General features: G+C 38.3%; 1 protein-coding gene across 1 annotated transcript in view; it reads right to left on the bottom strand.

Annotated features, from left to right (window-relative positions):
* The window catches only part of LOC124609813 (adenylosuccinate synthetase), a 59,911-nt gene that overhangs the window by 22,120 nt on the left and 21,430 nt on the right, over window positions 1-16,361 (bottom strand). Inside the window, exons 5-6 of the mRNA XM_047140104.1 lie at window positions 12,388-12,536; window positions 5,979-6,184 (exon numbers count right to left, since the gene is read on the bottom strand). Of these exons, the coding sequence (XP_046996060.1) occupies window positions 5,979-6,184; window positions 12,388-12,536 (355 nt within the window). The remainder of the gene's footprint in view (window positions 1-5,978; window positions 6,185-12,387; window positions 12,537-16,361) is intronic.

Here is a 16,361-nt window from a genome sequence, read left to right as displayed (position 1 = left end):
CAACCTACATCCTTCTGAATCTGCTTAGTGTATTCATCTCTTGGTCTCCCTCTATGATTTTTACCCTCCACGCTGCCCTCCAATACTAAATTGGTGATCCCTTGATGCCTCAGAACATGTCCTACCAACCGATCCCTTCTTCTGGTCAAGTTGTGCCACAAACTTCTTTTCTCCCCAATCCTATTCAATACTTCCTCATTAGTTATGTGGTCTACCCATCTAATCTTCAGCATTCTCCTGTAGCACCACATTTCGAAAGCTTCTATTCTCTTCTTGTCCAAACTATTTATCGTCCATGTTTCACTTCCATACATGGCTACACTCCATACAAATACTTTCAGAAATGACTTCCTGACACATCTACACTCGATGTTAACAAATCTCTCTTCTTCAGAAACGCTTTCCTTGCCATTGCCAGCCTACATTTTATATCCTCTCTACTTCGACCACCATCAGTTATTTTGCTCCCCAAATAGCAAAACTCATTTACTACTTTAAGTGTCTCATTTCCTAATCTAATTCCCTCAGCATCACCCGACTTAATTCGACTACATTCCATTATCCTCGTTTTGCTTTTGTTGATGTTCATCTTATATCCTCCTTTCAAGACACTGTCCATTCCATTCAACTGCTCTTCCAAGTCCTTTGCTGTCTCTGACAGAATTACAATGTCATCGGCAAACCTCAAAGTTTTTAATTCGTCTCCACGGGTTTTAATACCTACTCAGAATTTTTCTTTTGTTTCCTTTACTGCTTGCTCAATATACAGATTGAATAACATCGGGGAGAGGCTACAACCCTGTCTTACTCCCTTCCCAACCACAGCTTCCCTTTCATGTCCCTCGACTCTTATAACTGCCATCTGGTTTCTGTACAAATTGTAAATAGCCTGCCGCTCCCTGTATTTTACCCCTGCCACCTTTAGAGTTTGAAAGAGAGTATCCCAGTCAACATTGTCAAAAGCTTTCTCTAAGTCTACAAATGCTAGAAACGTAGGTTTGCCTTTCCTTAATCTTTCTTCTACGATAAGTCGCAAGGTCAGTATTGCCTCACGTGTTCCAGTGTTTCTACGGAATCCAAACTGATCTTCGCCGAGGTCGGCTTCTACTGGTTTTTCCATTCGTCTGTAAAGAATTCGTGTTAGTATTTTGCAGCTGTGGCTTATTAAACTGATTGTTCGGTAATTTTCACATCTGTCAACACCTGCTTTCTTTGGGATCGGAATTATATTCTTCTTGAAGTCTGAGGGTATTTCGCCTGTTTCATACATCTTGCTCACCAGATGGTAGAGTTTTGTCAGGACTGGCTCTCCCAAGGCCGTCAGTAGTTCCAATGGAATGTTGTCTACTCCAGGGGCCTTGTTTCGACTCAGGTCTTTCAGTGCTCTGTCAAATTCTTCACGCAGTTTCCTATCTCCCATTTCATCTTCATCTACATCCTCTTCCATTTCCATAACATTGTCCTCAAGTACATCGCCCTTGTATAGACCCTCTATATACTCCTTCCATCTTTCTGCTTTCCCTTCTTTGCTTAGAACTGGGTTTCCATATGAGCTCTTGATATTCATACAAGTCGTTCTCTTATCTCCAAAGGTCTCTTTAATTTTCCTGTAGGCAGTATCTATCTTACCCCTAGTGAGATAAGCCTCTACATCCTTACATTTGTCCGCTAGCCATCCCTGCTTAGCCGTTTTGCACTTCCTGTCGATCTCATTTTTGAGACGTTTGTATTCCTTTTTGCCTGCTTCATTTACTGCATTTTTATATTTTCTCCTTTCATCAATTAAATTCAATATTTCTTCTGTTACCCAAGGATTTCTGCTAGTCCTCGTCTTTTTACCTACTTGATCCTCTGCTGCCTTCACTACTTCATCCCTCAAAGCTACCCATTCTTCTTCTACTGTATTTCTTTCCACCATTCCTGTCAATTGTTCCCTTATGCTCTCCCTGAAACTCTGTACAACCTCTGGTTCTTTCAGTTTATCCAGGTCCCATCTCCTTAAATTCCCACCTTTTTTCAGTTTCTTCAGTTTTAATCTACAGGTCCTAACCAATAGATTGTGGTCAGAGTCAACATCTGCCCCTGGAAATGTCTTACAATTTAAAACCTGGTTCCTAAATCTCTGTCTTACCATTATATAATCTATCTGATACCTTTTAGTATCTCCAGGGTTCTTCCATGTATACAACCTTCTTTCATGGTTCTTAAACCAAGTGTTAGCTATGATTATGTTGTGCTCTGTGCAAAATTCTACCAGGCAGCTTCCCCTTTCATTTCTTAGCCCCAATCCATATTCACCTACTACGTTTCCTTCTCTCCCTTTTCCTACACTCTAATTCCAGTCACCCATGACTATTAAATATTCGTCTCCCTTCACTATCTGAATAATTTGTTTTATTTCATCATACATTTCTTCAATTTCTTCGTCATCTGCAGAGCTAGTTGGCATATAAACTTGTACTACTGTAGAAGGTGTGGGCTTCTTATCTATCTTGGCCACAATAATGCGTTCACTATGCAGTTTGTAGCAGCTTACCTACATTCCTATTTACCTATTCATTATTAAACCTACTCCTGCATTACCCCTATTTGATTTTGTGTTTATAACCCTGTAGTCACCTGACCAGAAGTCTTGTTCCTCCTGCCACCGAACTTCACTAATTCCCACTATATCTAACTTTAATCTATCCATTTCCCTTTTTAAATTTTCTAACCTACCTGCCCGATTAAGGGATCTGACATTCCACACTCCAAACCGTAGAACGCCAGTTTTCTTTCTCCTGATAACGACGTCCTCTTGAGTAGTCCCCACCTGCAGATCCGAATGGGGGACTATTTTACCTCCGGAATATTTTACCCAAGAGGACGCCATCATCATTTAATCATACAGTAAAGCTGCATGCCCTCGGGAAAAATTACGGCTGTAGTTTCCCCTTGCTTTCAGCCATTCGCAGTACCAGCACAGCAAGGCCGTTTTGGTTATTGTTACAAGGCCAGATCAGTCAGTCATCCAGACTGTTGCCCTTGCAACTACTGAAAAGGCTGCTGCCCCTCTTCAGGAACCACACGTTTGTCTGGCCTCTCAACAGATACCCCTCCGTTGTGGTTGCACCTACAGTACGGCTATCTGTATCGCTGAGGCACGCAAGCCTCCCCACCAACGGCAAGGTCCATGGTTCATGGAAACATTTCCTTTTTCTTATTGTTTTGAAAATGAATACCAAAAAAAACAATTATCTGTGTGAACTTTTTTCAAGAAAGTGGCAGATAACAGTCAGTTTGTGAAGAGTACCATCAGTAGTACAGAATTAAAAAAATTCAGGGAATACGACTAATTTAAAAGGCCACTTAAAAAGGAAGCATGGTAAAAAACTAGAGAAGCATGGATTAGTAATAAAAATGAAAGGTGAGGGATCAAATTATGAGCTAGAGCAAGTGAAAAAAAACTAAAAAAATAAAAAAATTGAGAAGCTCTTTAAAAAATAATTTTAACACAAGTCAGTTGTACAACACTATTTCAAAAGTAAAAAAAGAACTTTATTCTCTTTATGCACAAATGATCGCTACCGAAATGCTGCCATACAGAACTTCGGCCATCAAGGTTTTACAAAATCTGTTCATGCCATAGACGCTGATCCAAATATATGAGATAAAAAATAAATTATTAGAAGAAGTCATTACAAAATGTAACTGATTGAGTGTTGCAATGGACATGTGGACAAGCAACACAAGTGAAGACAAACTGGCACTGACTTGCCACTTTATAATGAACAAAAAATTAGTTTCACTGATGTTAAAGTGACCAAAATTGCAGGTCATCACTATACAGAATGTATGGCACACATACGTAATATATTTTTTAAATGTTTCCTTTATTACCTTTTCAATGCCATGCTGAGTTTCGGTTCATTCTCTTGAGTGGTACATGTATGTACAGTTCAAGTTGGTAGAGCTTTTAAGGTTGTTCTTAACAGCTTCACCTCCCCCCACCTCCCCTCTTGTAGGTAGAAATCTGAAGACGTTATGTCATTTTTGTTCTGTTTACTGACACCACAAACCTTAACAAATCACTGAATAATTGTGTTATAACAGGCTTAATTTAATTTATTTTCTTACTCATTACCACAAATAAGCACCATGTTTGAACGCAGATGTGTTTACAATACGCTTTCTCATACATTGTTATTTCCACATGCCACTTATAGTGGACCACCAAAGGTATACACTTTAGAGATGCATTTCAAGTTTGTATAACAATAAAGTAACTTACGAGAAACGAATGGAAATCCTAACACCATCTGAACCAAAATTAATACAGCATACATCTACATCTACATGATTACTCTGCAATTCACATTTAAGTGCTTGGCAGAGGGTTCATCGAACCACAATCATAGTATATCTCTACCATTCCACTCCCAAACAGCGTGCGGGAAAAACGAACACCTAAACCTTTCTGTTCGAGCTCTGATTTCTCTTATTTTATTTTGATGATCATTCCTACCTATGTAGGTTGGGCTCAACAAAACATTTTCGCATTTGGAAGAGACAGTTGGTGACTGAAATTTCGTAAATATATCTCGCCGCAACGAAAAACGTCTTTGCTTTAATGACTTCCATCCCAACTCGCGTATCATATCTGCCACACTCTCTCCCCTATTACGTGATAATACAAAACGAGCATAGCAAAACATTTCCCCTCTTGCACCAATATTTAACGAAGTGACCTCCTCCTCCATTTCCTGCTTTCCCTGTGCTGAAGCTCAACTTATCGTAAACACACAATATGTTCGCCCGATTTTTCTGAGAATTACTTTTTATTTATGAAAGTAATTTTTCACCTAAGAAGACATTGAAATATGTACACTGCTATTACTTTTGAATTCGTTCGGATTGTTAATAACAAATTTCATAAGTGAAAAAAATATATATATATATATATATATATATATATATATATATATATATTTTTTTTTTTTTTTTTTTTTTTTTTTTGTGAGGCTACAGTGAAGATCTCTAGCTCTTTAAGTAAGTGTCTGCAGGATGATTTTGATGAGCTCCAGCAATTATTCTGATTACACATTTTTGTGCAATGAACACACTTTTACTCAATGATGAGCTACCCCAGAATATGATGCCATACGAAAGCAGAGAATGAAAACAGGCGTGGTAAGCTAATTTACTGAGATGTAAATCATCAAAATTTGCAAACGTTTCAGCAGATCTTCCATGTGTTTTTCCCAGTTCAACCCCCCAATGCATACACCTAGAAATTTTGAATATTCTACCTTAGCTACCGATTTCTGATCAGAGTCTACATTTATTAATGGTGTCATTCCATTTACTGTGTGGAACTGTATGTACTGCGTTTTGTCGAAGTTTAATGACAGCCCATTTGCAGAGAACCACTTAATGATTTTCTGAAAAACATCCTTTACAATTTCACCAGTTAATTCTTGTCTGCTGGGTGTGATAGCTATACTTGTATCACCGGCAAAAGTACCAGCTTTGCATCTTCGTGAATATAGAATGGCAAGTTCAAATGGCTCTAAGCACTATGGGACTTAACATCTGGGGTCATCAGTCCCCTAGACTTAGAACTACTTAAACCTAACTAACCTAAGGACATCACACACATCAATGCCCAAGGCAGGATTTGAACCTGCGACCTTAGCAACCGCGTGGTTCCGGACTGAAGCGCCTAGAACCACTCGACCACAGCAGCCGGCTTCAGGAAGTCAGATTGGACTATTCCTTTTAAGTTGGATATGCCTCAATTCTTCAAATTACACGTATGAAACAGGATTGTCAAAGCCTTAAATATGATTAAATAAATGTAAGATTGGAACATATTTCATAAAAATTAAAACAAATGTATACTGCCTCATTAAGAAGTACACAGTTTATTTCATACATAAACTAAAAAATGTGCCCTGTTAGTTTTGTTACAAGACAAAGATAATGCAGAAATGACTTACCAAAATCAATGTCCAGCATTGCTGCATTTGCACCTTCTACTAAAACCTTTTTCCCCATACGCAAAGCTGTATGCAGGTACGAAACAGATTCAACAACAAATGGACGAATTCGCTCAGCATATTTTTTGTACCTTACTAATTCAGACTCAACATCAACCTTAAGCTCAGGAAACATTCTCTGGTACATTCTTACTAAAGATTTCAGTCTGCAACAAAAAATATTTTTTAAGCAGGCTACTCTCCTTACTGTGTTCGTTTGTAAATAATTAATTGTGAAGTTGAATTCACCAGTATTATATTTTGATATTTGGAATGAACACCAAATGACAATGAAAATTAGTAATACTGAAAAACTCTCTGGCTAAACTAACTTCTTTACCTTAACATGGTTAACAAATCTGAAAGTATAAGAATGATAAGTTTAAAGACAATATTATGAAAAGGATAGACTGCTGCTCACCACACAGTGGAGATGTTGAGTCATGAAGCAGACACAACAAAAAGACTGCTAAACAAGTAAGCTTTTGGCCAAAAGTTTACTTGTTTAGCAGTCTTTCTGTTGTGCCTGCCTGTGGGTCAATGTCTCCATTATATGGTGATTAGCAATCTATCATTTTCGTAACACTGTCATTCCCTCTTTCATTTTCCATAGAATCATAAGTTTTTTATCATATCTTCAGAAATTTAGAGAAACATTACTAGGTGGCCATCATCTTCACAAAACAAAGTAGCAACATTTACTTAGGATACAAAAATTTACTACATCAAATTGTGAATTTCTGTACAGTGCTCCTTTTACAGAGATCTTAATACTTTACGGTAAAATCTTTCAAATACAGAAATTGATCTAGTATGTAATGCTTATTATATATTTGAGATAACCTCCTTTAATTTAACAATACAGCAGTGTGAGAATTGATGAGTGACATTTTCCAAAAGACTTTTGAGATGGACTATAATAGACTTGTAAAACACAACATCAACATTCAGAAGTACTAAAACCTTGATCATCATAATCTAACTCACCACGAAGTTATTGATATGACTTTAACAAAACTTCTGCATACTACAAACATGACATCTCATGGTACTAGAAACATGTCCAACACTGAATATCTTACAATGTTTTCCCTCTCAAGTACGAGCTTCTTTTAACAATTTGGAAGATGAGTTAATGTTTACATTTACATCTATACTTTGCAAACCACCATGAGGTGCATGACAGAGAGTGTGCCCCATTGTACCAGTTATTATGCTTTCTTCCTGTTCCATTCACATATGGACCATGGAAATAATGACTGTTTGAATGACTCTGTGCATACAGTAATTATTCTAATCTTATCCTTACGATCCTTAAGTGAGCAATACTTAGGGGCTTGTAGCATATCCCTGGAGTAATCATTTAAAGCTGGTTCTTGAAACTTTGTTCATAGACTTTCTCAGGATAGTTTCCATCTGTCTTCAAGAGTCTGCCCACTTCAGAATCTCTGTGACACTCTCCCACAGATTAAACAAACCTGTGACCACTCATGCTGCCCTTCTCTGTATACGTTCAATATCCCCCTTTAGTCCTATCTGATATGGGTCCCACACACTCGAGCAATATCCTAGAACAGCTCACACGAGTGACTTGTAAGAAATCTCCTTTGCAAATGCACTTCTCCAGTATTCTACCAATAAACTGAGGTCTAGCACCTGCTTTACGCACAACGGAGCCTATACGATTGTTCTATTTCATATCCCTGCAAACAGTTACACCCAAGTATTTTTGAGCCGGCTGATTCCAATGGTGACTCACTGATATTATAGTCATTTACATCTACATGGATACTCTGCAAATCACATTTAAATGCCTAGCAGAGGGTTCATCGAACCACCTTCACGATTCTCTATTATTCCAATCTCTTATAGCGTGCGGAAAGAATGAAAACCTATATCTTTCCATACGAGCTCTGATTTCCCTTATTTATCATGGTGATCGTTCCTCCCTATGTAGGTCAGTGTCAACAAAATATTTTCGCACTTGGAGGAGAAAATTGGTGATTGGAATTTCGTGGGAAGATTCCGTCGCAACGAAAAACGCCTTTCTTTTAATGATTTCCAGTCCAAATCCTGTAGCATTTCTGTGACAGTCTCCTCCATATTTCGCGATAATACATAACATGCTGCCTTTCTTTGAACTTTTTCGATGTACTCCGTCAGTCCTATCTGGTAAGGATCCCACACCACACTGCAGTATTCTAAAAGAGGACTGACAAGCATAGTGTAGGCAGTCTCCTTAGTAGGTCTGTTGCATTTTCTAAGTGTCCTGTCAATAAAACACAGTCTTTGGTTAGCTTTCCCCACAACATTTTCTGTGTGTTCCTTCCAATTTAAGTTTTTTGTAATTGTAATACCTGGGCATTTGGTTAAATTTACGGCTTTTAGATTAGACTGATTAATCGTCTAACTGAAGTTTAACGAGTTCCTTTTAGCACTCACACTTTTCGTTATTTAGGGTCAACTGCCACTTTTCACACCATTCAGATATCTTTTCTAAATATTTTTCAGTTTGTTTTGATCTTCTGATGACTTTATTAGTCGATAAACGACAGCGCCATCTGCAAACAACCAAAGACAGCTGCTCAAATTGTCTCCCAAATCATTTATATAGATAAGGAACAGCAAAGGACCTATAACACTACCTTGGGAAATGCCAGAAATCACTTCTGTTTTTCTCGATGACTTCCCATCAATTACTACAAACTGTGACGCCTGACAGGAAATCACAAATCCACTCACATAACTGAGAAGATATTCCTTAAGCACGTAATTCCACTATGAGCCGCTTGTGTGGTACAGTGTCAAAAGCCATCCAGAAATACGGAATCAATCTGAAATCCCTTGTCAATAACACTCAACACTTCATGTGAAAAAAGAGCTAGTTGTGTTTTGTAGGAATGATGTTTTCTGGACCCACGTTGACTGTGTGTCAACAGACCATTTTCTTCGAGATAATTCATAATGTTTGAACACAATATCCAAAATCCTGCTGCATATCGACATTAATGGTATGGGCCTGTAATTTTATGGATCACTTCTACTACCCTTCTTGTAGACAGATGTGACCACTGCCTTTTTCCAAGAACTGGACACAATTTTTTGTCCAGGGATCTCTGATGCACTACAGTTAGAAGAACGGCTCACTTGGCCACAAATTCAGGATGGAATCTGACAGGGATTCCGTCAGGGCATGGAGCTTTGTTCAGTTTCAATTATTTCAGCTGTTTCTCAACACTAACCCTTACTGCATTTATCTTTTTAGTGGCATGAGAATTAAACTGGTGCAATTGGAACATCTGAAAATGGAGTTACGCAGTTCAGATTTTACTTTGCTATCCTCAACTTCATTTCCTGTCTCATTTGTTATGGACTGGGCACTAACTTTGATGCCATTAACAGCCTTTACATACAGCCAGAATTTCTTTTGGTTCTGTGAACGATCACTTGACAATATTCTGCTACAGTAGTCACTGAAGGCATCACATCATGCATTGCTCTCTTGACAGCCAATTACGTTTCATTCAGCATCTCATTATTTATAGCCCTACACTGTTTTACACCTATTATGCAGCTATCTGTTCCTTTAGCCTTATAGCGTCCCCAGTGCCATATTACGAAAAGACAATATTTATAAAGAAGACATTCATAATTTGTAAGAGATTTTTTTTATCATGTAGCCGTAAAACAATAATTTCTCTGTGTAGGTTTAGATTGCAAAGAAATAATTTATGACAGAATGATCTAAAGAGACGACAAGATACGCTCTTTTGTTAATTTTTTAGTCGACTTCACTTCCTCTTTTGTCTTGAATGTGTCTAGAGGGACATCTTGCGTGTGCTGACAAATGTAAGCATATTTGTATGAGTTAAACATATAATATAACTATTTAATATTATTGTGCACTTTTAATTTGTAAGAGGTGATCCCGATTTCATGTCCGCCTTCCTTGAATTAACCTGCATTCAAGTAATTTACAGCTCAACAATCGCAACGGCCGATGCAGCCAACGACGCCATTACGTGGCGATATTAACTTATGAAAAATTAGCGGAAGCGGAAAACTCGCCCGCTATTAGCATAATATTAATTTTTCTCCACAGCCGCACGAAGTTGCAGAAATACTTAGCTTTAAGATTCTTATTTTCAGTAGCATAGCCGAGACCCAGAGCCAGGACTCTGACTACAATACAATGGTTAACGGAGGTAAGAAAATACTCTCGCGCGTGTGTGTGGGCCGCAATTGTAATTAATAACTAAAGATCTTTTGCTTTAACGTCAACTGACTAGCCGAGAAAATTTATATGAAAAGTTTATTACATTGTTCAACTTAAATATCATTTTTATTAAGGCCCACCACGTAAGTCGGCAACAATCAAAAAATAATAATAACAATAATAATATATACATTAAATTACGACGACCGACGGACGCGAGAGCCTCTACATGCTTCTGATCTGTGCTGAAAGTTCCTCATTGAGATATGGCATTACTGATTTTTTATATTGTTTACTGATCATATATATCTTTCTGCTTCGTTTAGTTGTCACATGTAGTCTCATAATCATTGTTGCCTCTACTGCATCATGACCACTGATACCAGTTTCGATGTGGACATTTTCAAAGATGTCCGGTCAGTTTGTTGCCATTAAACCCAATATATTTCCATCATGAGTGGGGTTCCTAACTATCTGTTCTAGGTAATTTTCAGAGAAGGCATTTAGTGAAGTTTCACAAAATGTCTTATCAAGCCCACCACTAACAAAACTGTAATTTTCCCAAATGTTGAATGATTAAAGTCTCCACCGATGATTTCAGCACGATTATGGAACCTATGTACAAGTGAAATGAGGTTTTCTCCAAAAATTTCAATTAAATCAGGAAATGAGACTGATGAGTGATAGAAGGATCCAATTACTTTATGCCCACCCCTGACACTGATTATTCGCAAACAATCTCACATGCAGCTTTTCTATCTCGGTGTACTTGAGTTTCTTGTCTACTGTGACAAATACACCACCCCCACTTCCCAATTGCCTGTCCTTTCAATACACACTTAAATTTCCCCAAAAAATTCACTGCTCTCAATTTCGGGTTTCAACCAGCTTTCTGTACCTAGTATTATGAGAGCTTAACTGCTTTTCATGAGCACTTCAAACTCTGGCACTTTGTTGCAAGTGCTTCAGCAGTTTAAGACTTTAATGCGAGCCATTTCTTTCGATCTTACACTGATATTTCTTGGTTTCCTACAGCTGTCATTATCTGTATTGGATGGAGGGTTGCCCAATCTAAAAACCCTTGTGTGTACCTGGCACAGTCAGCTATCTGGGTAGCAACATCTGATGTTTATTGCACATCTGACCTATTTAGGGGCTCTACAGTTCTCTGCCCTGCAGTGCAAGTCCAGGAAATCACAGCCTAGCTTGCCACAATCTTCGATGTCTCTGGTTCAGTCCGTCCACTGGACTAGGAACCAAATGGCCACGATCAGTTCTGAGGACAATGCAGTAAATTTGTAAGCTTCGGAGCAACTCCACACACAGAACTATCAATTGCAGCTAACTTTTAGTGTTTCTGCCTGAAACTATGCTGATCTTTTCAGCCACCAACAATTTAAAAAATTAACTACAAAGTATTACAAGAAATGGATGCTTTTCTCTAAGAAACGAATAAATTTTGGTCTGGTTGAATGAAATGAAAGTTTTAGAATCAAGAGGAAGATATTAATCACAGAATACAGTATGTAACTGATTCCATAGCACAAAACCACAGACACATCATCCCCAACAATTTCATCTGCCACTTCAATGCCACTTAACGTGTATGGGCACGAACTGAAACATGTATCACTGATCAAAATGAACACTTATAGAATGAGACATGGTTGAGCCTGTTAAATTAGTAACATCAGACTTTAAAAAATTTTGAACCATGGTGTGGAAAAGAGACAAAGATCAAAGAATAGGACAGATGAAACAAAGTAGCAAATAAAGTAGTTTGTCAGGCAAGGACAGTAGCAGTGAAGAAACTTGAAGCTCTTTCATGCACCGCAGTGGAAAGTGCTGCAAGAATCTTCTCTTACTGATTTACAGTTTAGATTTCTATTTATCATATTAATATTTAGAACTCTATTAAGCTGATAAATGTACAAAAAAAAAACCAATTTTATAGTTTCTCAAAACAGAATTGTGTATACACCATTTCTATGATTTGCCTTGTACAACTAGTCATGCTAGGAATAAAACGTTAACCACTATCATACAGTTTCTTTAAGGTTCAATTGATACTTTAAGTTAAACAAGACTTTGGTGGGTATGGACATCTATCTACAGTTCTGTTTGGAGGTATAGTTGGTGAATTTATTTACTTACTTTTCAGCAAATATTTCAAAATCTCCTATTAAATCAGCAACACGAATTCCATTGCGTGTTGCTTTCGATGAATATGTTGGCCCAATTCCCTTCTTCGTTGTACCAAGGGACTGTTTTCCTTTTTCTTGTTCTTGGAGTCCATCGACTTGCTGCAGACAAAAAGAAATAAAAGTGAAATAAATAAATAAATACAGATCTGTGCTAACAATGTCTTAATAACAACCCACAGCAATGTCTGACAAAAGGCAATGTCTCACTCAAATTTCACTGAACCATCTTACCTCCCTACTGCTGTTTCAACAGCACTGTGAACAACTGACTGGAGTGTTATAATGAATTGCCCCCTCTCCTCCCACTGAAATCTTGGCTGTGGTGAAAGACTAACCAGTCACAAAGCATGAAGTCTAACTTATGTTGAACGGTTGCAATCTGTTGAAGCCAACAAATGGTTTTGGTAAATGTTTGACTTTTAGTGTAGCCTAGCCTGTATGCCACATTTAATTTAATGCAGTTTCCAACATAAAATCTGCAACATAAGTTCAGAAAATGTTTAATAGATAATGGACAAGTCTCCACCAACAACTATTTTGAGGCAAAAATTATAAAAAGGGGGGTTGGGGGAAATCTACTATATAGAGCACACTAGTTTATTTGACATCAGTATACAGGGTGGTCCACTGATAGTGACCGGACCAAATATCTCACAAAATAAGCATCAAATGAAAAAAGTATTAAGAATGACTCTCTTCTAGCTTGAAGGGGTAAACCAGATGGCACTGCCATAGGTCAAACATATCAACTGCATTTTTTAAAATCGGAATCCCCATTTTTTATTACATATTCATGTAGTGCGTAAAGAAATATGAATGTTTTAGTTGGATCACTATTTTCACTATGTTATGACGCTGTAATAGTCACAATCGTATAAGTACGTAGTATCACGTAACATTCTGCCAGTGCGGACGGTATTTGCTTTGTGATACATTACCCGTGTTAAAATGGACCATTTACCAACTGCAGAAAAGGTCAATATCGTGTTGATGTATGGCTATTGTGATCAAAATGCCCAACGGGCGTGTGCAATGTATGCTACTCGGTAACCTGGACGACGACATCCAAGTGTCTGGACAGTTCGCCAGATAGTTACGTTATTTAAGGAAACAGGAAGTGTTCAGCCACATGTGAAACGTCAACCATGACCTGCAACAAATTATGATGCCCAATTAGGTGTTTTAACTGCTGTCACAGCTAATCCGCACATCAGTAGCCGACAAATTGCACGAGAATGGGGAATCTCAAAAAGTCTGTGTTGAGAATGCTACATCAACATCAACTGCACCCATACCATATTTCTATGCACCAGGAATTGCATGGCAACGACTTTGAACGTCATGCACAGTTCTGCCACTGGGCACAAGAGACATTACAGGATGATAAATTTTTTGCACGCGTTCTATTTAGTGACTAAGCGTCATTCACCAAAAGCAGCAACATAAACCGGCGTAATATGCACTATTGGGCAACAGAAAATCCGGAAAAATCATGATGGCTGCAACAAGTGGAACATCAGCGACCTTGGTGGGTTAATGTATGGCGCGGCGTTGTGGGAGGAAGGATAACTGGCCCCCATTTTATCGATGGTAATCTAAATAGTGCAATGTATGCTGATTTCTTACATAATGTTTTACCGATTTTACTGCAAGATGTTTCACTGCATTACGGAATGGCGATGTACTTCCAACATGATGGATGTCCGGCACATAGCTCGCGTGTGGTTGAAGCAGTATTGAATAGCATATTTTATGACAGGTGGATTGGTCGTCGAAGCACCATACCAAGGTCCGCACGTTCACCAGATCTGACGTCCCACGATTTCTTTCTGTGGGGAAAGCTGAAGGATATTTGCTATCGTGATCCACTGACAACGCCTGACAACATGCGGCAGCGCATTGTTAATGCACGTGCGAACATTACGGAAGGCGAACTACTCACTGTTGAGAGGAATGTCATTACACGTATTGCCAAATGCACTGAGGGTGACATCATTTTGAGCATTTATTGCATTAATGTGGTATTTACAGGAAATCATGCTGTAACAGCATGCAATCTCAGAAATGATAAGTTCACAAAGGTACATGTATCACATTGGAACAACCGAAATAAAATGTTCAAACATACCTAAGTTCTGTATTTTAATCTAAAAAACCTACCTGTTACCAAATGTTCATCTAAAATTGTGAGCCATATGTTTGTGACTATTACAGCGCCATCTATCACAAAGCAAAAAAAGTGGTCCAACTAAAACATTCAAATTTCTTTGCGTACTACATAAATATGTAATAGAAAATGGAGTTCCTATTTAAAAAATGCAGTTGATATCCGTTTGACCTATGGCAGTGCCATCTAGCGGGCCAACCATAGCACCACCTGATTTCCCCCTTCAAGCTAGACAAGTTTTGTTCTTTGTAGTTTTTTCGTTTGACGCTTATTTCGTGAGATATTTGGCCCGGTCACGATCAATGGACCACCCTGTATACTGTCAATATACTCTTCCTTAATACTATATGCACACACTAAGATGACACTGTGGTAGCTGAGTGGAGTTTCAGGATCACTGGAAATAAGAAGACAATGTATAACTTCAGATCTGCCATTGACGTAGACATTCTTTATGAGCTTCATCATGTTCATTAAGGTTAGGTTAGGTTAGTGTTGTTTAACGTCCCGTCGACAACGAGGTCATGAGAGACGGAGCGCAAGCTCAGGTTAGGGAAGGATGGGGAAGGAAATCGGCCGTGCCCTTTCAAAGGAACCATCCCGGCATTTGCCTGAAACGATTTAGGGAAATCACGGAAAACCTAAATCAGGATGGCTGGAGACGGGATTGAACCGTCGTCCTCCCGAATGCGAGTCCAGTGTGCTAACCACTGCGCCACCTCGCTCGGTGTTCATTAAGAAAATTATTTCGAACTCAAATGGGAATTTGTGCCATTATTTCTGTGCTTCATTGCTGTGTACATCACTACTCCAATGTAAGTTTATTCACAGTCATAGTAAATGTTTTCCTAATGAATTTTGTGGAATACAAATGCAACTGTCAAAATTTACAACAGAGATTTTCTTGTTTAAGTCAAGAATTAATAGATTAAAAAGTTTGTGTGTTTCTCTTTGCTTGGTTGCAATCAGTTTTGTACTAGAAACTGGGCTCATAACCAAAACTTGGGTCGTACAATCATAATAAACATTGTGAAACAAGGCAAGAATGTGTTTCATTTAGTTAATGATTTAGGTCATAAGTCATGCAATAGCATACTGAATCAAGAGAATACACTTGACAACTCAGTTTAAAATTGCATTAACACTGAGATCTATAAAAACAACTAAATCTATCTCAGAAATAAACAGCAATGACAGCATAATATAAATTACTGCTCACCTTACTCCATTACTGTTTCCCAACAGCAGCAGCAATTGCAAATATTGCATATATGAACAAACTATTCAATAAAATGCATTATTTGTTTGTTGTTGCTTTAGGGCACAAAACAACTGAGAGCATAATCACCTGCGTAATAACTTAAAATGGTCAATTACCGAATGAAGTTGAAGTCGGTAACACTCGGAGCCTGAAAGACTGGAGAAGATGGTTGGCTCAAAAGGATCACTTCCCCTTGGAGGATGTAACTCAATCGGTCGAAAATTATCTCCCCTTCACCATACTACCATGACAAATAAAAAGTTAAACATATCTACAGCTCATGCTGTTCCTGCTAAAATACAAATGGCAAACATAAATTGAGATGTGAACGGTTATAAAACCAGCATTCGGTCACAAAATGGCGCACTGCCAAGGGTTGCTTGCAGTAAGCACAGAGTGGTGTGGAGTCTTAACTTAGATAACAATGGTTGAAACAACAGTGCTCTATATGCAGCTTAGCTAAAAGTATGTTCTCGAGGTGAGGGGAAGTCATCCA

Source organism: Schistocerca americana, chromosome 1 (assembly GCF_021461395.2).
Source record: "Schistocerca americana isolate TAMUIC-IGC-003095 chromosome 1, iqSchAmer2.1, whole genome shotgun sequence".
Lineage (NCBI taxonomy): Eukaryota > Metazoa > Arthropoda > Insecta > Orthoptera > Acrididae > Schistocerca > Schistocerca americana.
The sequence above is the reverse complement of the archived record's forward strand: the minus strand, read 5'-3'. Positions and strand labels throughout refer to the sequence as shown.